Below are 24,717 nucleotides of genomic sequence, written 5' to 3' on the forward strand. Positions count from 1 at the left end.
TGATGATGATGATGTATAAAACCTCACAGAGGGATGAGAAAATTCTCCTTTACAGAATTTATAAACTCTAACCCCATCTGTAATTGCTAATTATTATTAACAGAACTAAAAACCAAAACACTGTTTAGTGATAGGTAGAAAAAAAGTAACAAGACAGTGAAGAATGATAAAAATACAAATATAGATATTTTCACTAACAAAAAAGTCAAAATAGAACCAATAAATTAAAATGTAAGTTTATGATTGTGAAAGGCAAAAAAAAGAACAGAAAACAAATGTTACAGAACATTAGCGGTTGAAAAGGCCTTAGAGAACATCTAGAATAGTGGTTCCTAACTTTCTTTTGGTCATGGACCCTTTGGGCAACAGTCTGGTGATGTCTATGGACCCCTACTCAGGATAATGTTTTTAAATGCATAAAATACATAGGATTACAGAGGAAATTGGTTATATTTTAAAATGGTTAAAAAATAAATTCATCGACTCCATCTGATCCAAGCCAACAAGTGTTTCTTAAGCATATACTAACCAAAGACAGAGACAAATTGAAAACAAACAACGAAAAAAGCTCCTGTCTTCAAGGTGCTTACATTCTACTTCCTGTGTGACCCATGAACAAGTTGCTTAACTTTTCCAGCCTTCAGTTTCCTGATGTGTGAAAGGAGGCTGTAGGCTAGATTACTTCAGAGCTCGCTCCGTCTCCCATGAGATCCTAAGCATAAGCATGAAGGATAAGCTATTTTAAGCCAACAGAAACTCTCAGGGCCAGGGTTCTGTGAGATCTGGTATTTGACATAGTGTGAATAGGATTTCTGTGAGAAAGTGTCATTCTATCTCTCCCTCTAAAATGCTGCATACGAAAGAACGCCTACAAATTTGTATTAAATATGACAATTTTCACTATTAAAATAGGCCCAATTTCCTCTATTTTGTTTCAAAATTCCCCCAACTTCCCTATATCCTCAGGGAAGAACATATCAGAAAATCATCATTTATGGGTTTTGTTGCTTTATTTCAAATCCAAGGGTTCCGAGCCCAAATTAGTGTTCAGGAAGGTGCCTCAGAAACACCATGGGAATGAACAACTCCCCTATGACATTAAAAAAAAAACAGGGGCTAATCAGCTGCTTTACTGTTTTATTGTCTATTTTCATAAATTCTTTGTGTAACATTTTGTCCCAGTTTCTTACAGCCATACAAGTTTATGAAATGAATGCCTATGACTCTTTTCCTTTCTCAAAACACTTTTTATAAAAAGGCATATCTCAAAGTTAGCTGCAGAGTTCTCAGAAGTTTTTGTTTGTTTGTTTGTTGTTGCTTGTTTTAATTATTTATGGAAATCCTGAGATCTGGGTAGGCTACCATAGGAGACTGAGTCTTTATAAAGCAGGGAAGAGTAATTTAGACAAAGGTCTTAAATGTCCATGAAGACCATAGGAAAAGGTAGCACTGGGGTTACTGATTCACTACTACATGATTCAGCCACAAGGCTCAACCTCAGAGAATAAAACTTACTCAATTATTATGAATTCTAAAAATCTAGTCCTATTGGGCTGTGCTCACATGGAAATTGACATGGCTCCTTGTGGAGCTGAAAATCGCCAATTAACCTGGGTTTCCATCTATCATTAATCTACTTTGTAAAAGATTTATTATGGCAACTTCCCCCATTCAAAACAAAAGAAAAGGTATAAATAATCAAACAAAACAAACAGACCCCCAAAAGAACAACTTCTGTCTTTTAGCTATAATGCTGGACCCCGATACTCTACCCTTAAATTTAAAAGATATTTTGCATCATAATTCTATGTTTCAGTGTATGGAAATCTGGCCTGGAAGTCAGGAAGACCTGGGCATGATTCCTATTTCTGGCATAATTGTCTTTGTGATATTGGGCAAAATCACTTAAATCTCAGTGCTTTATGTAACTGCAGACAAAGTGTAGATTTGCATTAGTTAAAGAACATTTCCTCATGCAGGAATTCCCTACAGCAAATGAACCTTCAGATCTAGTCCTTACCCTCATCCTCATCCCTTATTTTCTAAACCCAGATGTAATTTAAATAAAATAATCCTCATATTAACTGACTTTTACAAAGACACCTAAGTAAGCTGCTTTAATGATGGTTGCTGGTCAAATAGGCACATCCCATTTCCTCCACAGCATATGCAAAGTAAATGAATTGTGCATTCCCCTGATTAGAGGCTTAATCACACATACACAAAGGAAAAAGGCAATTCTCCAAAGAAGCAATGTCTGGGCTAATTTGCCATATTATACTGTGTCTCTCTTCAAACATCTTTAAGTATAAAAAGATGGTCTCACTAAGAAGAGAAATTCTATGAAGTCCTGATATTTGCCAAGAAGAATAAATATGAGGGGATGGAGTTGATTTTGTATTATAACTTGAATTACTGGTCTAACTGGAAAAATACCAAGAAAAAATGGTAGAGAGACAAGAATCAGTCAACCATTTGGGTGCTTTTCTCTAGTCAGGCAAACAATAGACTGTTAAAGTGAAGAATTTTTGGGTGGTGAGAAAGTCAGTAAATGGAATCTAGTGATTGCCACCTCTCACTGCTTATGTGAAATTACATCTTTTTTTTTTTAATTTGTGAGGAAACTGAAAAAAACAATATCGTTTTAGGAATTGTAGGGAAAGGATATGGAGTCCTAGGGTGGCCATGTATGCCTTTCAATTTGAACAATGAAAAAAAGCTGGCTGTGTGAATATGCTGCAATGACCTTCTCCAGGACTTTGCTCACATCCTTTCCAATGGATTGAATTCTTCTCTTTTTGTTCCATTCTTCCCATGTCTGTCTGTTGAAATTCTACCTGTCTTTTAAGGCCAACTGAAATTCGACCTCCTCTGAGGAATCTCACTTAATTACTCCAACCAGAAGCAATCTTTCCTTGTTACCACTAGGACAGTACTTGGTTATGTACTTATTATGGATAACTTCGTATTATAGTTATTTGCATATACAAAATACCCTCATCAACCCCACAATATAATGTGACCTATATTGAGGGCAAGATCTACATTTTACTTCTCATTTTGCATCTAGTATAGTGTTCTGTATGCATTAGGTACTTAATAATTTTTTTAAAGTGATGCTTAAACTGATGGATAAGTATGTCAAGACCCAGGTGATCTTATCAAATAACCTAAGGGCTGGTGCCCATTTTTGAGTTTGTGACTGATAAGTTTCTAGTTAGAGAACCCTGTTGACAACAGTGACATGGCTATAATTGCTCTCTCATTGACTAAGGGTCTGAACTACTGATAGGAAATCATTTGAGGGGAGTTCTCAGCTAAAATCCTTGGAATAGCAAAAGATGCTTATAATTTTTAAAGGACATATCACACTATAAAGCATTGTCATTCCACTTCTGGAAAGAAAGGCAAACTGATTCAGGAAATACCTTCAGGATACTGCCTCAAAGCATAGCCTCTCATGGGGAGGTAAGGAGAGGAAGACTGTGCATGTGTATTTTTGAGGGGGAAAAGCTTTTCTCCTATAAGGTTGATCTCTCTAGGAAAGACCTATAATAAGAGAAATTACAGCAACTTGGCATTTATGTATGATACTTTTAAAGGAGATAAGCATAGAAAACTTACAATTTCTTTTTTTTTCTGTCATTCCAGGTCAACAGGCTATCAGCACTATTTAAAAAGCAAGAAGGGAGCACTGATGTATAACAAATTCATCAGAAAGTCTATTGCCAGACCATTCATTTAGGATTATTTCTAGCACAGGTCTCATTTTGACACCATTGTTTCCTTTTATATGAGTTTTCTTGTTGAGAAAAAAAAGCTGCATTCATTGGAGGAGTCCTCTCATAGCTCAGGGTACATTTCCTATTGTTTATAGCATGTAAGATTTATTTGGTGTGGCTTAGAATGTCAAAGAAGTAGTGAAATTCTATCTCTGAGGATACCCACTGCCATCTTAAGTAGCAACAGTAAAAATAGCCAAGACATGGGCTAGTGGAGTACAGAGGAAAGAGAGCTGTATTTGGAGTCAGAAAATCTGAGTTCAAATTCTGGATCTGCTATTTACTATAGGTGTGAACTTGGGTAAGTTGCTTGAACCCTCTGGTCTCAGTTTCCTCATTGGTAAAATGAGGAGGTTGGGCTAGATGACCTTGAAGGTGCCTTCTAGATCTAAATCTATAATCCTATCCATTTAATTGTGCATGTTTCAAAGCTGACATGGAATTCCTGCTGTCACGTAAACAAACGGCGTTTCTTACCCCTTCCCATCCTTGCCCCATTTAGGAAGGGGATCTTAAAATTAACTTCCCCATTTTTATAAGACTAAGTCATGTCCACTTCCATCAATTGATCTTGCATTGCTACACTTAACCTAAACTTTTTGTACAAAGACCACAAAATGGGAAATATTTTGAGCCTTGAACTCTCTCTTCTGGGACTTTCTTTGTAATACACACACACTAATTGCCATGTCTTGAATTGAAAAAAAAAAATAATAAAAATGAGCATGTTGACTATGTAGCTACTAATACAATTGGTTTTGATTTAAACAGCACTTATAAACCCATCTGTCAGGAATTTATCTTCTTTGACGCCTTTGCCTGGCTCTCAGCTTCAAGCGCCTGACTGGTAGGCTGATGGGTTGCTTTCCAAATTTCTCCATGATCTCTTTAATCCTTGCAAGGTTGGTCTTGCTGATTGTAAAGTCACACCGAGTGGCTCCCATGTCATAACCCACGGCACAGTTCTTGGTTGAAGAGGTAAAGCCTTCTGCCCTGGCAGTGACTACATATTCTCCAGGATTTAGAAGACGCCAATAATCCCCATCGCTGGCTGTTAAAAGGAAGGAAAAAATGCAAGAAAAATGAAATGAGAGCACTTCTCTCCTACCTCAAGTGTTGACACACTCATTTTAAGACAAGTCATCTAGCCAAAGACATGCTTCCAGGCAGCAAAGACAGAATTTCTGGTATTTGGCTAGTGTAGCTTTTCAATAAATTTGAAGAGCTCACATTTTTCATATTTGGAAGCTCCATTAATGGTCCTAACTGGAAAAGGGATTTTAAACTTTTAATTTTAGAGTTTTAAAAATACCTATAGCCCCAAGTCACACCTATGGAAAAGTCCCCACAGACATATCTCCTCCTTCATGGCATGACTGAGCCATTCATTATGGAAATGGAACTTCCAAATGCTAGACAGGAAAAACAAAATGCCATCCTGAAAAGTCATTATTGCTTTGGTTTCCTGATCTTTCACGGCACAACTGGAAGAAAAAAATGTGATTTAAAAAATACTTCATCTTTGAAATAGAATGAAAAGGAATAGTACAAGTTGAGGCCAAATTGGCCTTGGAGAGAAGCTGGAACATATTTCTATTTTCCATGTACCAGGGGCCAAGGTAAACTTGACTCAGGCTTTTTGAGCTTCACGTGTATTACAGCTGCCCTCTTGGCTGGTAGAGGGATCTGAAGAGAGCTTTTTTTAGGTAGAAGATGTCATTAGAATGAAGAACTAGGGATCAATAGATATAGCATTGAGAACTCTGGTCTAAAATGCCTCTTGCCATTATATCTCCCCCATGGTCATATAACTGAGCTAGACCATTGAGCACTTTCTGTGTTATGCAATGCCCTAGGCACTGTGAAGGAAACAGAAGCAGCTAAGACATGGTCCCTGCCTCCAAAGAGCTCACAGCTTAGCTGAGAAGAAAGGCTAGCACGGGAAGCCAGACAGTTTTAAGTGCTAAATTGTGTGGAACAGAATTTAAATGTTATACTAATCAGGTAATAGTGGAATTGGCACTTAAACAGGGACTTAAAAGATGCAGAGGGAAGGGGATGGGCATTCCAAGTGAAGGGAAATAATAGGAATGAAGGTCCAGGGCTACAGAATTAGAGGCATAACATCTTTTCTGAGTAGTGAGAAGACTAGTCTGATTATAAAAAGAGTTTTGTGAGTAATGAGAAACAAGATTGGATAACTAGGGCAGAGCCAGATTATAAGGGGTTCTGAAAACCTTGGGGAAGAGTTAGGATTTGATATACAGGATGGAGGGAGCCATGGGAGGCTTCAGGGCAGAGGAATAGCTTGATGAAAGCAGTGTTTGGTTATGTAAGTATAGTCTGGTGGTGATATTAGAGGATGAATTTCAGGGAGAAAAGTCTAAAATTAGGGAGGCTGTTGCAATTGTCCCGATATAAAAAAAGACCCAGGATAAGAGTGGTAGAAATGGAAGGAAACCAACAGATGGGGGAGATACCAAAAAGGAAAAATTTATAGGAATTAGCCACTGACTTGATGTGTGATGTAATAGAAGGGGTGAAGGGAAATGGGTATGGTTCACCTGGAGAAGAGAAGGCTCAGGGGGACATGATAGCTGTGTTCACAAATGTGAAAGGCTTTCATGAGCAGGAAATAATAGTATTGTTTCTTTGACCACAGTTAGAAGAACCAGAAACAGTTGATGAAGGTGGTAAAGAAGAGAATTTAGGCCTGATATCAAGATAACTTTTCTAACAATCACAGTTGTCTAAAAGTGTAATGTATTGCCTCCAGAAGTAGTGGATTTTCCCTTTCTTGGAGGTCTTCCAAGTAAAGCTTAGATGACCATGTGTCAGATATATTACAGTGGAGATTCCTTTAATGTATGGGATGGACTAAGATGGTGGTTGAGATTCCTTCTAACTTAAACTCTGTGAATCTGTGTGAGTCTCAGATGATACCAATTTTACGAGTCCAAATTAATGAGAGAATAGTAGTAACATAGGCAGGGATAGGAGGAGGAGGAGTTGCCTGAGAGAAATTGATGACTTCAGTCTTGGACAGCTTCTTCAGGCGATGAGTGACACATCCAAGTGAAAATGTAAAGAAGGCAGCTGGAGATATAAGATTGTAGCTTAGGTGAGAGAAAAAAAATGGGTAAGTCATACACTTAAGAGGAAGAGGTGTCAGAAAAATTAAGCTAGATATTTTTGTTCTCCTCCCCATCCCATAGACTTCCTTACTGGCACTATCCTAGAGATAAAAGGATGGTTTCATTTTGTTTGGGATAGGATATCTTTGGAGTATAGAACTTTCAGGGGAGGAAATTCCCTTCACTATTTCAGATGGATAACTCTTCTATAAGAGTTGGTGGCTTGAGAAAGTCTTTAGAGCATAGAAGAGCTCTGTCTAAATTAGCAGAAAATCTAAAATACGACATTGAAAGAAAGATCCGATTGCCTACAAGTGCTGCATATTTTATGTGTTGACATCTGAGCATGTATTAATAAGTAAAATATGGCAAATTCATGAAAAATTATATCCAAACCAGGTCTGAATTTCCATGCTATATCATAAACATGACACTAACATGACATGCCACTAATTTTGAACTCTTTTTATATTAGCTGCTCACATTTATAAAGTGTTTTATAGTTGACAAAGAGATTTCCTCAAAAGAGCTATGTGAAGGAGGCATTGCAAGTATTAGTATCCTCATTTTACCAAGATGGTTCTACCTAAGAGTTTTATATCCTGTTCCTGAGCTATTACACAGTTCCAAATTACCACAGTCCAAAGCAATACTTTTTTTTCTTTTTTTTAATTTAAAAAAAATTTAAAAGCAATCAGGGTTAAGTAACTTGCTCAAGGTTACACCACCAGTTATTTTTGTGTGGGTGTTAAGTATCTGAGCCCAGAACCGATTCCAGGTCTCCCAACTCTGGGGCCAGGGCTCTTACTCACTGTGCCACCTGGCCGCCCCTCTTTTTGTTCTTTCTTGCATTTATTCCTCAGTGCCCATGAGCAACAGACATAAAATTCTATCTATTTTCGGGGAAGGGGAGAGAAAATACAGAATTTTAGTTCTTATATTAATAGAATCATGGTATCACTCTGAAAAAAAGCTTGTTAGAGAAAGTAAACAATGACATTCTCTGGGCTTTAAATAATCTTATTTCTAATGCTTTAGATATGTTTTGAAGGTGAGATGTTTAACAGAAGCACTTAGATAAAATGTTCTATTTTGAAGACTAACCTGACTATAAACTGAAATCCAGCCTAATCTGAGCATGTGTACTACTCTAGGCCCCCAAAAGTTGTGTGAAGGGACTCTGAATTAGACTTCAAATATAGGCTTGGTTTAAAATGTAGCCCATATTCAACAGGCTGTGTCCATCACATAAGGACTAACCTAGGGGCAGCTAGATGGTATAGTACACAAGAAGACTCATCTTAGTGAGTTCACATATGGCTAGCTGTATGATGCTGGGCAAGTCACTTAACCCTGTTTGCCTCAGTTCCCTCAACTGCAAAATGAGCTGGAAAAGGAAATGGCAAACCACTCCTGTATCATTGCTGAGAAAAATTCAAAATGAGGTCATGAAGAGTCAGATATGACTGAAATTAATGAACAACAAAGTTGTTCGTTATTTCATTCAGAGAGGTTTAGTCCCAGAAGGATGGACACCAGGTGTTTTGTTGTTATTGTTATTTTCCTTTGAAATTACAGTCATGTCACAAAGACCATGTATTATGGGGTGGTGGTGGTGATGGTGGTAGGGGTGTGAAGAAGTTAGGTGATGTAACTGTATTAGAAGAAGAAGGGTTCATACCAACAGAATCACACTTCCTTTGGAGGTCTGCAGTACACCCAGTAGTCCAATACACTCAACTACAGAAATAAATATCTCATGTCAGTTTCTTGAGACTTCATCTAATTTCTCACTTAGGTGAAAATATGAGGTTTTCACACATATCAAAAGTCACATCAAAGCTATTCTGAGGATTTGATATGAGAATTAAATTCTAACTAGCCATTATCTCCCCATCAGAGGTAAAGGCCATGCATTATGGTTTTGCCTTCTAGGTTAGGTGTTTATAGGAATCAGCAGGGCTGCACTGTGTGTGAGAAACATCATGCCTGGAAAATTTTATTAGGAAAAACTCCATGTGTGGAAGGAATTGTACAAGTCAAAGTCAGAAGCAAAAATAAACTAGCAACAACAAAGAAATCATACCTAACTGAAACCCCAGGAAATAGCTCTGGGTGTGGCATTCTTAGGAGGTGGTTTTGAACCCCTCATCCCTATGTCCAAAGTACTGCAGGACAATTTAGTCACAACAAGAATTTAATGTGAATATTTCAACCAAACAAGCCATTATGTTCTAGTTAGCTATTACCATTAGATACTCCACAGGTACATGATCAGAAGAGGAAAAGGGGGTAGGGAGATGATGAAAGAAACTAAACTTATTCCATATAGGGAAAGGTACCCTCAAAATCCTTTTGTAAAGATTATTTTAGTAAGAGCTGTCTGCAGAGAACTACACTTCTAAAAAGAACTTATTTAAGTTAAAATATATAGAAGCAAAGCTAATTCATCAAATCCTTAAAATTCATGTGTCAAAAATCCTTTGCCAGGAAAAACTCAAAATGGGATCATGAAAAATCAGACATGACTGACTGAACAAGTACACATACACACATAATACACCTTGACTACCTATTTTATGGACTTAATAATAATGTTTACAAGCTACTTTGTCACCATAAAGCACTACGTAATGGCACTACTACTACTACTTCTATGGCTATTGCTACTACTACTACTATCATCAACTAGTTTACCTAACTCAAGAAGTATGTCACATTTTCAACTGATACCTTTTCTCTCCCCTAGCATGGGATCACAGGATCACAATTCCGGCACTAGAAGAGACCTCAGAGACCATATTGCCCAACCTTCTCATATTACAAATGACCAAACTGAGGCTCAGGGAATTCTCCCAAGTTTACATGGGAAGTAAGAATCAGAAGAGAGATTTGAACTTGGGTCCTCTGACTACAGAGATAGTACATTTTCCACTGTCTCACATGCTAGAGATCTGATCTAATCCAACAATAGCACTTAAGCAAATTGAGACTTTGAGGCATATTTTTAATGCCATTCTCATGTATTTGAGATTCTGTCAAGAGAAAACACTCTCAAATCATTATTATGACTCTGAAAATACTTTGTAAAAAGTTGTCAACATTGTAGAATAGTGGTTTACATGTGTCTTAACCATGAATGGTATTCAAAACACTAAGTCTGCCACCCCCCAAAAAAGAAATCTATAATTACTACAAGTGCATCAGTATGAGCAATGACAATTCATGTTTTTATCAAGTCCTTGCATAGACTGTTCCTCCAGCTGGAAATGCCCAACTTCTTTATCTTCATCTAAATTTTTTTTGGAGGGGGGAGGGTAGGGAAATTGGGGTTAAGTGACTTGCCCAAGGTCACATGGCTAGTTTTTGTGTGTGTGTTAAGTGTCTGAGGTCATATTTGAACTCAGATCCTCCTGACTCCAGGGCTGGTGGTCTATTCACTGCACCAACTAGCTGCCCCTGTCTTCATCTATATTAATCCCATTTATCTTTCAAATTCAATCCAAGTTCTCTGGAGAATGATTTCACCTTTCTTGGAACTTTTCTCACTTTTTATCTGTCCCATTTATTTGCCATTTAACTGATTCTTCACAACTACATATGTTTATGTGTTGATAAGACCGTATCTAGAATATTGCGTTCAGCTCAGTGTCACATTTTAGGAAGGACACTGATAAGCTGGAGAGCATCTAGAGGACACCAAGTAGGAAGGAGGAGGGTATCTAGTTCATGCCATCTGAAGATAAGTTTGAGGAAATGGGCTTTTTAGTCTTGAAAAGAGAAGATTTAGGAGGCACATGATAGCCATCTTTGAGAATCTGAAGAGATGTCTTGTGGAAGAGGGATAAAAATTGCTTTGTTTGATTTTAGAGGAAAGAACTAAAGAAAAATGTGTAGTCTTTAGTTTTCTTTCTCTTTTCTCTCTCTCCCTAGTTTAGATAAAAAGACATTTTACCATCATAGGAAAAAATTGGTTTTTTGCCAACATTTAATTTAATATTGGAAATAATTATTCTTTGAATATTTGATAGAATCCACTTGTAAACCACTTGTCCCTAGATTTATTTTGGCCTTTGATAATTTATATATGGTTTATTGATTTTTCTGACATTCAGCTATCTAAATAATTTTAGCTCTGTTAATCTATGTATTTTACATTTTAAAATATACATCTAGTTATTGATTTTAGGGGCTTCTTCCTATGCAAAATTTTATTTGATAATTTCTTTTATTTATTCTTTGTTGGTAATGAATTCCTCTTTTACATTATTATTTATTTTTTAAATAAAATTTTATATTTGTTTTTAGTTACATCATTCATTTCCATAAGATTTTGAGTTGCAAATTTTCTCCCTGTCTTTCCCCTACTGACCAACTCAAAACAGTAATCCCACTGTATAAACCCTCCCTCAATCATCTGCTCTCTTCTATATCCTCCCTCATTCCCCCTCCAACTTTCCAGCAGGTTAAGAAGGATCTCTATACCCCAGGGCCTATATACATACATACACACACACACACACACACACACACACACATAAACATTTGATTTTAAAACTTTGAATTCCACTTTCATTCCCTTCCTCCCTTTTCACCCACCCTTACTGGGAAGATAAGCAATTCAATATAGGTTGTACATGTGTAGCTATGCAAAACATTTCCATAGTGGATGTATTGTGAAAGACTGACTATATTTCCCTCCCTCCTCTCCCACCTTCCACGTGTTCTATTCTCTATTTTGACCTTGTCCCTTTTCAAAAGTGTGTGCTTCCAACTTCCCTCCTCCCACAACCTGCCCTCCCCTCCATCATCCCCCATCTCATCCCCTTCTCCACTACTCTCCTGTATGGCAAGATACACTTTTTATTGTATATGTCATTCCCTCCCTAAGCCAAATACAATGAGAGTAAGGTTTACCTATTCCCTTTTGCCTTCCTGTTCTTCTCCTCCATTGTAACAGTTTCCCCTAGCCTCTTCTATAGGAGATAATTTACCCCATTCTGTCTCTCCCCATCTCCTCTCATTATAGTACTCTCTCACCTCTCAATCTCACCTTTTAAGTATCATCCCTTCCTCTTAAATTGGTCCTGTGCCCTCTATCTATAAATACCTGTACACATATATACACACAATCACATATGTATTCATTTGCCCATATACCCTCCTATAGAGACATATTTATGTATGTGTGTGTATACACACACACACATTTATATTCCCTTCAACTATTCTCATTATGAGAAAATTTTCATAAGTTACAATTATCATTTTTCCATGTAGGAATATAAATAGTTCAACTTTGATAAGTTCCTTATGATTTTTTTCCCTGTTTACCTTCTCATGATTCTCTTTCTTCTTGTATCTGAATGTCAAATTTTCTATTCTCCTCTGTTTTTTTTCATCAACAATGGTTGAAAGTTCTCTATTTCATTGAATGACCATATTTGCCCCAGAAACATGATACTCAGCTTTGCTGGGTAGGTGATTCTTGGTTTTAATCCCAGCTCCTTTGATCTCCACAATATCATATTCCAAGCCCTTTGATCCCTAAGTGTAGAAACTGCCAGATCTTGTGTTATCCTGATTGTGTTTCCTCAATATTCAAATTTTTTCTTCCTGGCTGCTTGAAATATTTTCTCCTTGATCTGGGAATTCCAGAACCTGGCTATAATATTCCTAGGAGTTTTTTTTTTGGGGGGGGGATCTTTTTCAAGAGGTGATTGGTGGATCCTTTCAACCTCTATATTGCCCTCTGGTTCTAAATTATCAGGGCAATTTTCCTTGAGAATTTCTTGAAGAATGATTTCTAGGTTCTTTTTGTGATCATGGCTTTCAGGCAGTCCAATAATTTTTAAATTGTCACCCCTGGAACTATTTTCCAGGTCAGTGGTTTTCCCGATGAAATATTTCACATTGCCTTCTATTTTTTAATTTGCTTGGATCTTTTTAACAGTGTCTTGATTTTACATAAAGTCACTAGCTTCCATTTGCTCCCATCTAATTCTGAAGGAATGATTCTCTTTAGTGAGCTTTTGAGATTCTTTTTGCATCTGGCAAATTCGGCTTTTTAAAGCATTCTTCTCCTCATTGACTTTATGAGCCTCTTTTGACATTTGAGTTAGTCTATTTTTTAAGGTGCTATTTTCTTCAGTCATGTTGTTGACTCTCATTTCATAATTTTCTTGCATCGTTCTCATTTCTCTTCCCAATTTTTCCTCTACTTCTCTTATTTGGTTTTCAAAATCCTTCTTAAGCTCCTCTATGGCCTATAATCAGTTCATATTTTTCTTGGAAGCTTTTGCTGCAGGAGTTCAGATTTTGCTGTCTTCCTCCTATTTCATGCTTTGATCCTTTTTTTTCCCCAAGATAGGAATCCAAAATTGGATTGCTGTGCTTGCTTTGCTTCCTTTGCTTGCTCATGTCGGCACTCAATTATTTGACTTTTGAGCTTTTTGCCACATTAAAACTCTGCCTCCAGAGAGGAGAACTTTCTACCAAATTGCTGTGGTTTTCACAACTGTTGAAGCTACAAGTTGGGTGCCCTCTCAGAAGCCTCCACTGGCTCTGATCATGCACCCTAGGACCTTGAACCCTGATAGTAATCCAGATCCAAGCAGGTTAAAGCAAGAGCAATTACCCCCCTCAAACTGGTTGCTTACTTCCCTTACAATCTGCAGGCCAGGAGCTATGAAGCAGCCATGAGGTAGTGGCCCCTGTGCCTCAGCCACTTCTCCCTTCTAGGGGCAGAGACTGGATTGCAGTCCCCTGTTCTGACAAAGTCCACACTGAACTCTCGCTTTGTCTTTGGCATTTATGGGTTGATAATTCTGGAAACCTCCACAGTTGCTGGTGATCCACTCTCCTGAAGTCCCTCCAGCTGTTGCTGGTTGTGGCTGCCCTGGGGCTAAAACCACGGGCTGGGGGGGGAGGGGCTGGGCTCTGCTCCCAGCATGCTGTGATGGACCCTTCCTGTTGCCAGGCCATCTTTAGCAGGAGGTTTATTTCTCTTTGTCACTTTGTGGGTTCTGTAGCCTCAAAGCTTGTTTAGAGTCATTTTTTATAGATATTTGAGGTGGTTAAGTTGGGAGCATATGAAGTTTTCCTGCTTCTATGCTGCCATGTTGGCTCTACCCACCCCCCCCCATCATTTTTTATTAATAATTTAGTTTTCTGGGGCTGAGTCAAGATGTCAGAGTAGAAAGGGGACTTCAGTGGGGTTCCAGCTTCCACCTCCTCCAAATCATGTAAAAGGTGACTCTGAACAAACTTTGGAGATACAGAACCCATTAAATGACACAGAGTAGTTAACTTCCTGCTGAGAACAGCCAGGCAGGCCAGCAGGAAGGAGCCAGTGTACCTCTCTAGGAGCTGAGCCCAGCCCAGCCCAGCATGAGAGCCCAAGTTTTTATCATTAGGGTGGCCTGACCAGCCACTGGCTGGAGGGACTGTCCTCCAGATCACCAGCTGCTGTGGCAGTTTCCACAATTATCAACACATAAGAGTCTAAGGACAATGTGAGAGGTCAGTGCAGTGTGTACTTTGGGATCTGGTAATTTGGGGGTGCGGTCCAGCCTTTAACTCCTGGAGAGAGAATTTGCTGAGGCACCGTGACCATGCAGCCACAGCCACATAGTAGCTTCAGCTCCTGCCCTGCAGATTGTAGGGGGACGAAGCAACCAGTCTGAGGGGTAATTATGCTTGCTTTAACCTGTTTGGATCTGGATTGTGGTCTAGGATGGAGGACCTGGGGTGTGTGACCAGCTTGCCAGAGCATGTGGAGGCTTCAGAGAGGGCACGCAAGTAATACCTTTGGCAACTGAGAAAACCCCAACAATTTGGGGAAAAGCTCCCCCCTCTGGTAGCAGAGACCGACAGTGGCAAAAAGCCCAAAAGTCAAATAATTGAGTGGCAACATGAGCAAACAAGGGAAGCAAATCAAGCAGAGCAACCCAACTTTACACTCCATTTTGGGGATACAAAGGAAAAAAGCATGGAACAGGAGGAAGGGAGTTAAATCAGAATTCCTGCACCAAAATCTTCCAAGAAAAATATGTGCTGCTTACAGGCCATAGAGGACCTAAAGAAGGATTTTGAAAATGAAATGAGAGAAGTGGAGGAAAAATTCAGAAGAGAAATGAGAACGATTAAGAAAATTATGAAATGAGAATTAACAACTTGACTGAATAAAATAACACCTTAAAAAGCAGACTAACTCAAATGGCAAAAGAGGCTCAAAAAGGCAAAGAGGAGAAGAATGCCTTAAAAAGCTGAATTTGCCAGATGGAAGAAGAATCTCAAAAGCTCACTGAAGAGAATCATTCCTTCAGAATTAGATTGGGGCAAATGGAAGCTAGTGACTTTATGAGAAATCAAGATACTATTAAACAGATCCAAACAAATGAAAAAAAAATAGAAGGTAATGTGAAATATCACATTGGGAATACCACTGACCTGGAAAATAGATCCAGGAGAAACAATTTAAAAATTATTTGACTACCTGAAAGCCATGATCAAAAAAAGAACCTAGAAATCATCCTTTAAGAAATTCTCAAGGAAAATTTCCCTGATGTTTAAAACCGGAGGGCAAAATAGAGGTCGAAATTATTCACCAATCACCTCCTGAAAAAGATCCCAAAAAGAAAGTTCTTAGTAATATTATAGCTAGGTTCCAGAATTCCCAGATCAAGGAGAAAATATTACAAGCAGCCAGGAAGAAACAATTTGAATACTGAGTAAACACAATCAGGATTAACACAGGATCTGGCAACTTCTACACTGAGGGATCGAAGGCCTTGGAATATGATATTCCGGAGGGCAAAGGAGCTGGGATTAAAACCAAAAATCAGTTACTCAGCAAAACTGAGTATCATGTTTCAGGGGCAAATATGGTCATTCAGTGGAATAGAGAACGTTTAAGCATTCTTAGTGAAAAAAACAGAGTTGAATAGAAAATCTGACATTCAGACACAAGAAGCAAGAGAAGCATGAGAAGGCAAACAGGGAAAAGAAATCTTAATGTAACTTATCAAAGTTGAACTATATACATCCCTACATGGATTTTAACTTATGAAACTTTTCTCAGTATTACAATAGTTGGAGGGAATAGAAAAGTATGTATATACACACACACACACATATGTCTATATAGGAGCATATATGGGTGTATGAATACATATGTTAATGTGTGTATATATATCTACAAGTATACATAGATAGAGGGCACAGGACCAATTTAATAGGAAGGGACGATACTTAAAATGAGAAATTAAGAGGTGAGAGAGGAATATAATGAGAGGAAATGTCAAGAGACACAATGGGGTAAACTATCTCATATATAAGAGGCAAGGGAATATGGCTAAAATGGAGAGGAAGAACAACAAAGAGGCAAAAGGGAATGGGTCAATCTTATTCTCATTGAATTTGGCTTAGGGAGGGAATGACATACACTCTAAATAGGGTATCTTACCCTACAGAAGAGTAGGCGGGAAGAGGATGAGAGGGGGCATGATGGAAGGGAGCGCAGGCTGGGGGGGGCGAGGGAAGTTGGAAACACCCACTTTTGAAAAGGGATAGGATCAAAGTAGAGAATAGAAAAGTGGCAGGTGGGATTAGAAGGAGGGAAATATAATCAGTCTTTTACAATATATCGAGTATAGAAATGTTTTGCATAGCTACACATGTACAACTATATTGAATTGCTTATCTTCCAAGTAAGGGTGGGTGAGAAGGGAGGAAGTGAATGAATCTGGATTTCAAATTTTAAAATCAAATGTTTAAATATATATATATATATATACATATACTATTATTAATATTATTTTACATGTACCTAGGAAATAAGATATACAGGCACTGGGGCATAGAAATCCACCTTCCTCTACTGGAAAGTCAGAGGGGGTATGGGAGAAGATATGGGAGAGAGCAGATTGGAGGAGGGGATATCCAGTGGGATCACTATTTTGTGGTGGTGGACAGGAGAAAAACTGGGAGAAAATTTGTAACTCAAAATCTTGTGGAAATGAATGATGTAAACTAGAAGTTAATAAAGCATTTGATAAAATAAATAAATAAATAAATAAAATTATTTAGTTTTCTCTTTTAAAATCAGACTACATGTTTTATGTCTTTTTTTTTTAAAGCTCTTAACTAATTGTGGGAATTTTTGTTGTTTTCAATTTTTCTAATGCTTTCTTTGACTTTTAGAAGTTCTCCTTTCATATTTTAAGTGAGGGGTTTGGCTTTATTGCATTTCTAGCTGTTTTTTTTTTTTATTGTAGTTGTATGTCCAAGTCAGGAGTTTTTTTTTTTCTATTTTGTTAATGGAATCATTTATACACAGAATCACAGACACACTCACACACACACACAACTGTGCTTGTTTGTATCATTAGCTGCATTCCATATATTTTTGGTATTTTTTTAATGAAATTTTCTAATATTTAGATTATTTTTTTCCTTACACACCAATTTTCTGGGACTACGCTATTTAGTTTCTAATTTTTAAATTCTTTCTTCAAAGGACCCTTATTGGATATATATTTTTTAAAGGGTAATACTGTTTATTTTGCTTCAAAGACATTTCAACATTCTAAACATGCAAAAAAGAAATCCTGAAAGGTTCCAAATTGTGTTTAAAAATTTGTTGTTGTTTGTTTTTTTGTTTTTTTTTCCCCCTTACATCACTGCCCTGGCTTTCTATTTGAATTGATACAAGTCAGAATTGTACGTTTTCAATTTAAAACTGTTGCACTTCAACTAAAAAGAAAACCAAAAATCCAGATACTTTTCTCATACCAGCTGAGCCCTTGGGACACGTAAAAATGGTAGCTGGGTGCTATTTCACTATATATACAGAAAGATAACTTTTAAGTTAAATGGACATCCACTGTAGTGAATCTGCAATCTGCCCTCACAGTGTAGGCTTTGGGTTGCAGCCCCGTAGTCAAGACAGATGAGCCTCATGCCCCCTCCAAGGCTGTACCCCCAAGAATCTGTCTAGATTGCTTTTACAAACTATAGATATTTTGTGTTTTAGAAACTATAGATATGTATAGTTTATAACCCAGAATTTTCTAGCCAATAACCATATAGTTAAAAACCACCTTACAAATAAAAAAAATGCCTGAAAACATTTGTAAATGCTTTTCTTTTACACCAACAATATAAGTGCACAGAGTGAGAACACAAGATGCCTTTTCATTAAAAAAAAATGTAAGGAATTATGTACAACTCTGATACAGTTTCTGGGTGCTCCGAGATACCCATAGCTATTTCATGTAAACCAGTTACAATGCCTATCTAGAAATGCTTTTGAGAAGCTATGTGATCAGAAGCCAATTATGCCTAATAATGAGGGCAATCGACACCACAAAGGAGAGATGTTTCATTTAAAGGTGTTTCCTTTAAATGCTCTATGGTATTCACATGGAGACAGAACATAGTACAGTTTCATTCATCATCTTCATCCTCCTCCTCCTCCTTGTCTTTCTCCTCTTCCTCCTCTACCTTTTTCCAGGCAGATTTAGCCTCCCCCTTTTCCCCATCAAACTTCCCTTTTGACTTATAATCTGCAACATCTTCCTCTTATCTCACCTTCAGTTTGGGTGCCTTATTATTATAATACGGTTGCTTCTTATTGTCATTCAGATTTCTCCAAATTTTGCCAACCTTCTTTGCCATATCCCCAATGGATATGCCAGGGTTTGTAGACTTGATCATGGGACCAAATTCTGAACAGAATAGGAAGAAGCCAGATGGTGGCCGTTTAGGTACATTAGGATCCTTCATTTTTTGCCACCCTTTGCTTGTCCACAGTCCTTCATTTCTCTATCATATCAAACCCTATCAGCTTTGGCCATCTCATCAAACTTGGATTTCTCTTTCCCCAACACAGTTTTCCACCTCTCGGAACACTTTGCAGAAAACTGCAAAGTTAACAGGACCCTCTGGATTCTTCTTCTTATGCTCTTCCCGGCAAGTTTGCACAAAGAAGGAATAAGCAGACTTTCCCTTCAGTTTCTTGGGGTCACTTTTAGCCATGATGAACTCTGTATTGTTTGCTAATATGATTTTAATATATAATTATAGTATGCAAAGGATATGTTTAGTATTTCTCCTTCTTCCATTAGTTTAAGAGGTTTACATACGCCAACACAGGTTTAATTTTTGTAAAGGTGGCATGCACAGGTGACAAATACATAAACTCCTTTCTGTCTCTATTCAGTAATCACCAAAAAGCTATTGTTTCTAATTTTACCAAAAGTTCCACTCAGGTCCTTAATTTCTTTCTTCTTCTTTAAAGACTTTTTTTTTAACCTGAAAGTTATATATTTTGGTACCCTGCTACTATAATTTTCCTATCAATATATTTCTATAATTTTGCTATTGTTTTCTAAAAGGAATTAAATGCTTTGCTGTTTGATGAATATATATAACTATATCTGTAGATAGTATCAATATTTATTTGTTATCTATGATGCTTCCCCCACCAACCCTGCAAATGACTAAATTGTTTAATTTTAGTTTTCAACAGTCACTTCCATAAGTTTTAAAATTTCTCCCCCCTCACACCTCCCCAAGAGGGTTTGAAATCTGATATGGGATCTACACATACAATCCTATTAAATAATTTTCATATAAGTCATGATGCACAGAAGAATTGGGTATGAATGAATGGAAAAAGAATGAATGGGGAAAAATCATGAGAAAAAAATAAAAACAAAAAAGAAAATAGTCTGCTTCTTTCTACACTCCAACTCCACAGTTCTTCCTCTGCATGTTGCTGCCATTTTAGATCATGTGTCTTTTGGAATTGTTTTAGGTCTTGCATTGCCGAGAAGGACTAAGACGATCAAAATTAGTCCGTGTACACTGTGGCTGTTACTGTGTACAATGTTCTCCTGGTTCTGCTCCCCTCACTCAGCATTAGTTCATATAAGTATTTACAGGTTTCTCTGAAGTCTGACTGTTCATCATTTCTTATAGTGCAATAGTATTCCATTACATTCATATACCACAACTTGTTTAGCCATTCCCCAGTTGATGGGTATCCCCTTGATTTCCAGTTCTTGGTCACCACAAAAAGAGATGCAATAAATATTTTTGTACATGTGGATCCTTTTCCCATTTTTTAAGATCTCTTTGGGATACAGAACTAGAAGTGGTATTGCTGGGTCAGAGGGTAGGACACATTTTTATAGTCCTTTGGCATAATTCTGAATTGCCCTCCAGGATGGTTGGATCACCTCACAGCTCCACTAACAATGCATTAGTGTTCCATCATTCCCACATCCTTTCCAACATATGTAATTTTCCTGTTTTACCATGTTAGCCAATCTGATAGGTATGATATGGCACCTCAGAGTTGCTTTGATTTTCATCTCTCTAATTAAAAGTGATTTTGAGCATTTTTATATGATTATAGGTAGTTTTAATTTCTTCCTCTGAAAACTGCCTGTTCATATCCTCTGACCATTTATCAATTGGGGAATGAATTGTATTCTTGTAAATTTGACTCAGTTCTCTCTATATATTTTAGAAATGAGGTCTTTATCAGAGACACTGGTTTTAGAAATTCCCAGTTTTATGTTTCCCTGCTAATCTTTATTGCATTGGCTTTGTGCAAAAACTTTTCAAATTAATGTAATCAAAATTATCCATTTTGCATTTCATAATGTTCTCTATATCTTGTTTGGTCATAAATTCCTCAATTCTTCTCTGTTGCCTTCCCATCCCATTTTTCTCACTCCCCAGCCCATGCTTTTATTCTTTCAATTAATCCTTTGACTCCTCCCATCTTTTATCTAAGATAACTTGATTATCTATCCTGAATTCCCTCTTAATCTTAAATCTCTTTCTCTTCCCTGTCTTCCTCTACCCATTTTCCTTTGGAATTGAATTATTTCTATCACATGGTCTGTGTTCATGCTCTTGTATGTGTTCACGTATTTATTTCGTCCCTTCCTTGTCCAGTTCACAGATAAAAATGGGATGGCCATCCCTCTCACCTCCTTTCTCTATGTTTAATTTTTATACTGTGTAACTGCTATCATGTGAGACAGTGAATTTCATCCCTTTTCATCTTTTCATCATATAATACTGTAAAATCTCCCATTCATATATGAGTGCGACTTGCTAGTCTTTGAAGTTCTTCCCAACTCTAATATTATGTGCTAAACCTTAAGGAGAATGTGACAGATTATACTAGATAAAGCAGTATACTTGAGTGAACAACTAGGTGGTGCAGTGAATACAGTGTTTGGCTTAGAGTCAAAAGACTGATCTTCCTGAGTTCAGATCTGGTCTCAGAGAGTTACAAGCTGTGTGATCCTCTGCAAGTCACTTAACCCTATTTATCTCAGTTTCCTTATCTGTAAAATGAGTTGGAGAAGGAAATGATAAACCACTACAGTTTCTTTGCCAAGAAAACCCCAAATTGGGTCCCAGAGAGTCAAACACAAAAGAAACAGCTGAACAATAACAATCATAAATGTTACTTGAAGGAAAGAAATCTAGATTAGGGTCCTGACTGCAGTACATATTACTTCTGTGACCCTCACCAAATCACCTCATATCTGTGCCTTTCAATTTCTTCAACTATAAAAACAGAGAACCACAGAATCTTAGATTTGGAAGGCATCTCAGAGATGACAGGAAACTTTATTTTAAAAAAATCTTCAGTTTATTTAATGCAAAAATCCCTTATGAAATGAAACTTGTTAGCTCACTTAAGTCTAGAACAGAAATTAATATAAATGCAAAGCTTATGTTGAGATCTTAAAAACCATAAAGCACATAGAATTCAGTGATGTGCATAAATTAGAGAATGTATCCATCAAGCAAATATACTGAGAAAATAATTGTAGGAAAAAAATGACCAAAAAAGGAAAGAGAAACAAATTTCTTATTAGCTCATAAAATATGGCCCCTTAATGACTGATGTATGAAATTCACAGTGTATTAACTAAAGTATTTTAATAAAGCCCATATGACCCTTAAACTTGTTTTGCTTTCCATGAAATCTACAGTCTATATAAGGAGCTAGGTAGAAAACTGCACTTTCTATTTCTTTCTGAACTTATATTTATTTCATATGAATAAATAGCTCATAGATAATATTTAAAAACCAGATTTTTTTAAGGAATCAAATGAAGTCAATAGTTATCTGAATAGGGGCAGCCAGGTAGCACAGTGAGTAAGAGCACTGGCTCCAGTGTTGAGAAGACCTGGAGATCGAATCCTGGGCTCAGACACTTAGCACCCACCCAGAAACACCTGGCCGTGTAACCTTGAGCAAGTTACTTAACCCCAATTGCTTGGGGGCGGCCAGGTGGCTCAGTGAGTAAGAGCACCGGCTCCAGTGTTGGGACGACCTGGAGATCGAATCCCGGGCTCAGACACTCAGCACCACACCCAGAAATAACTGGCCTTGTAACCTTGAACAAGTTACTTAACCCTGATTGCTTAAAAAAAAAAAAAAGTTATCTGAATATCTGCCATGTACTAGGCACCATACTGGACAATGGAAAATTCATACCCTGAAAAATCTCTAGCAATAGCCTACTTTGCTGTGGTATTCCAGACCTTTCTTTTAATGATTGTAGGAATATGACTTTTACTTTACCTTCAGTTTTGGGGGAGCCACATGATAATTGGCAATTAATAATTTCTGGTTGGTAGATATTGTATCAACATGGTATTTATTAAAGCATATTTTATAGAAAGCTTAGTATATAACTTTATATAGAAAGCTTACTAAATATATACATATATGTATCTATATATGTATAAATAGATACATACACATATATACACACACACATATATATATATATTATAAATAAAGGCAGCACATATGGAAACACTAGGTGTTTGACCATAAGTAATTCACCTAAGCTCTCAGTGCTGTAAGCAACAATCTCAAACTAAATTAATGAAGAATTGCTTATTTGCACAGGTGGAAGGGATTTTCCCACTGAGAATCCTTATACCAATGAAATCACAAGTTCATACTATTCCATCCCTTGCCTAATTCTGAACTAAAAAAAAAGTCAAAACATGCCTGAGTTTGAGACAGTCCAGAATTAGATTATTTCTTCTGTGTCAACATGGTTTCTGAGGTGTAATATGATGAGTTCTATGTGTGGAGTCAAAGAAGGGTTCAAAAAGCAGCTTTGTTACCTAGTTCCCATAAGACTTTGGGCAAGTCACTTCACTTTGGACCTCAGGCTCCTCACCCATAAATTTAAGAAATTGGAACAGATAATCCCTAAGATTTCTCTGAACTCTAAGTCTATGACTCTATAAACAATTAGTAATTCTCTTTCTTGATTGATTGGAAGTTTGAGTAAGAAGGTATGTTTCTATACCTAGTTATATTCTTCCTAAATGCAAAAACCATTTGCTCAAAACAAAAGGGTTAATTAGATAGCAGAGATAATTCTGAAACTGTACCCTGTTATGAAAACTATGTTTTCAGGCTAAGAATTGCTCATGGAGAATGCCAAATCCCATTAGAAATCTTCCAGATGATACTATTTTTTGCATTCATCAAATAGTTTTCCATATGCATTTCTCAATGCATCATCTCTACATTGTAGGCATTCATGTGGCCTCCCACACCAGGTTCTAATAAAATAAAAGCAAGAAAATGAAATATTCATTCTATTTTTTTTAAAAATGAAATATTCACATATCATACCAAAGAGTGCCAGCTCCTTTGACTGGCATTCAAAGCCTTACTTCTTTTGGTGGTAATTTATTTTCCAGACTCATGGAGAATTGATTTAGAATTAGAATGGGGTTTTAGAGTTCATCTAGACCATTCCCCTCACTTTACAAATGAGGAAACTGAGATTGAAAGATTTTGAGTGTCTTTCTCAATGTTGCACAAGTAGTAATTGGGAGACATAGGATTAAAATCCAGATCTCTCAGCCCAGATTGGTTCTCTGTCAACTACATCTATGAAGAAACTCAAGATTTAAGATATTATTTACTGTTTTCCCCTAAGGGAAACTCTGTACAATTAGCAAAGACTAATGCCTTGCCTTCCTAAAACTTTGCAGAATTTTCTCCTATATTGGTCATATGGTGTGGTGAAGAGACTATTGGACATGAAGTCAGAAGAGATCTAAATTTGAATCCTTTCTCTAATTATAGGCAATTGTCAAACCTCTCTCTAAACCTCAGTTTATCTTAAAAAATCCTATATTATTTACCCTACAGTGTTAGTTGAGCATTAAATGAGATAATTAATCAAATTGACATATACTTATCAATCACTTACTATCTATCAGGCAGGAGGAACCTATCTGGCACAGAGTACTGTGCCTAGAATCAGGAAGGTCTGAGTTCAAATGTGGTCTCAGATATTTACTAGCTATGAGACCCTGGACAAGTCATTTAATCTCTGTTTGCCTTAATCCACTGTAGAAGGAAATGGCAAACCACTCTAGTATCTTTGCAAAGAAAACTCCATGTAAAGCACTGGTGTGCTCTGGTCCATGGCATCATGAAGAGTCAGACACAACTGAATGACTGAACAACATGTCCCAGGCACTGAACTTAGCACTGGAGATTCAGAGAAAAAGGTGAAATGGGACTTGCATATGAAGACTTTTAAAGTACTCCAGGGAGATAAAATGTACATGCTATCTAATTACATCAATATCTCTATCTTTACATATAAGATGTATACAAGAGAATTTTGGAAGCAGGGCAATGGGATTTTGGGGGTGGGGGGAGACCAGGAAAGGCTTCCTGAAGAAGGTGGCAGCTGAGCTGAGTCTTGAAGGAAGCTAAG

General features: G+C 37.2%; 1 protein-coding gene and 1 pseudogene across 1 annotated transcript in view; both read right to left on the minus strand.

Annotated features, from left to right (window-relative positions):
• Nucleotides 1-220: 220 nt before the first annotated feature.
• The window catches only part of CPXM2 (carboxypeptidase X, M14 family member 2), a 261,915-nt gene continuing 237,418 nt past the window's right edge, over nt 221-24,717 (minus strand). Inside the window, exon 14 of the mRNA XM_069099170.1 lies at nt 221-4,833. Coding sequence (XP_068955271.1) covers nt 4,580-4,833 — 254 coding nt within the window. The 3' untranslated portion in view covers nt 221-4,579. The remainder of the gene's footprint in view (nt 4,834-24,717) is intronic.
• On the minus strand, nt 18,365-18,955 carry LOC138168687 (high mobility group protein B3 pseudogene; annotated as a pseudogene).

The sequence above is a fragment of the Petaurus breviceps genome, unplaced genomic scaffold (genome assembly GCF_028583685.1).
Source record: "Petaurus breviceps papuanus isolate PSGF00001 unplaced genomic scaffold, PetGlider_PUasm1.0 37, whole genome shotgun sequence".
NCBI classification, from domain to species: domain Eukaryota; kingdom Metazoa; phylum Chordata; class Mammalia; order Diprotodontia; family Petauridae; genus Petaurus; species Petaurus breviceps.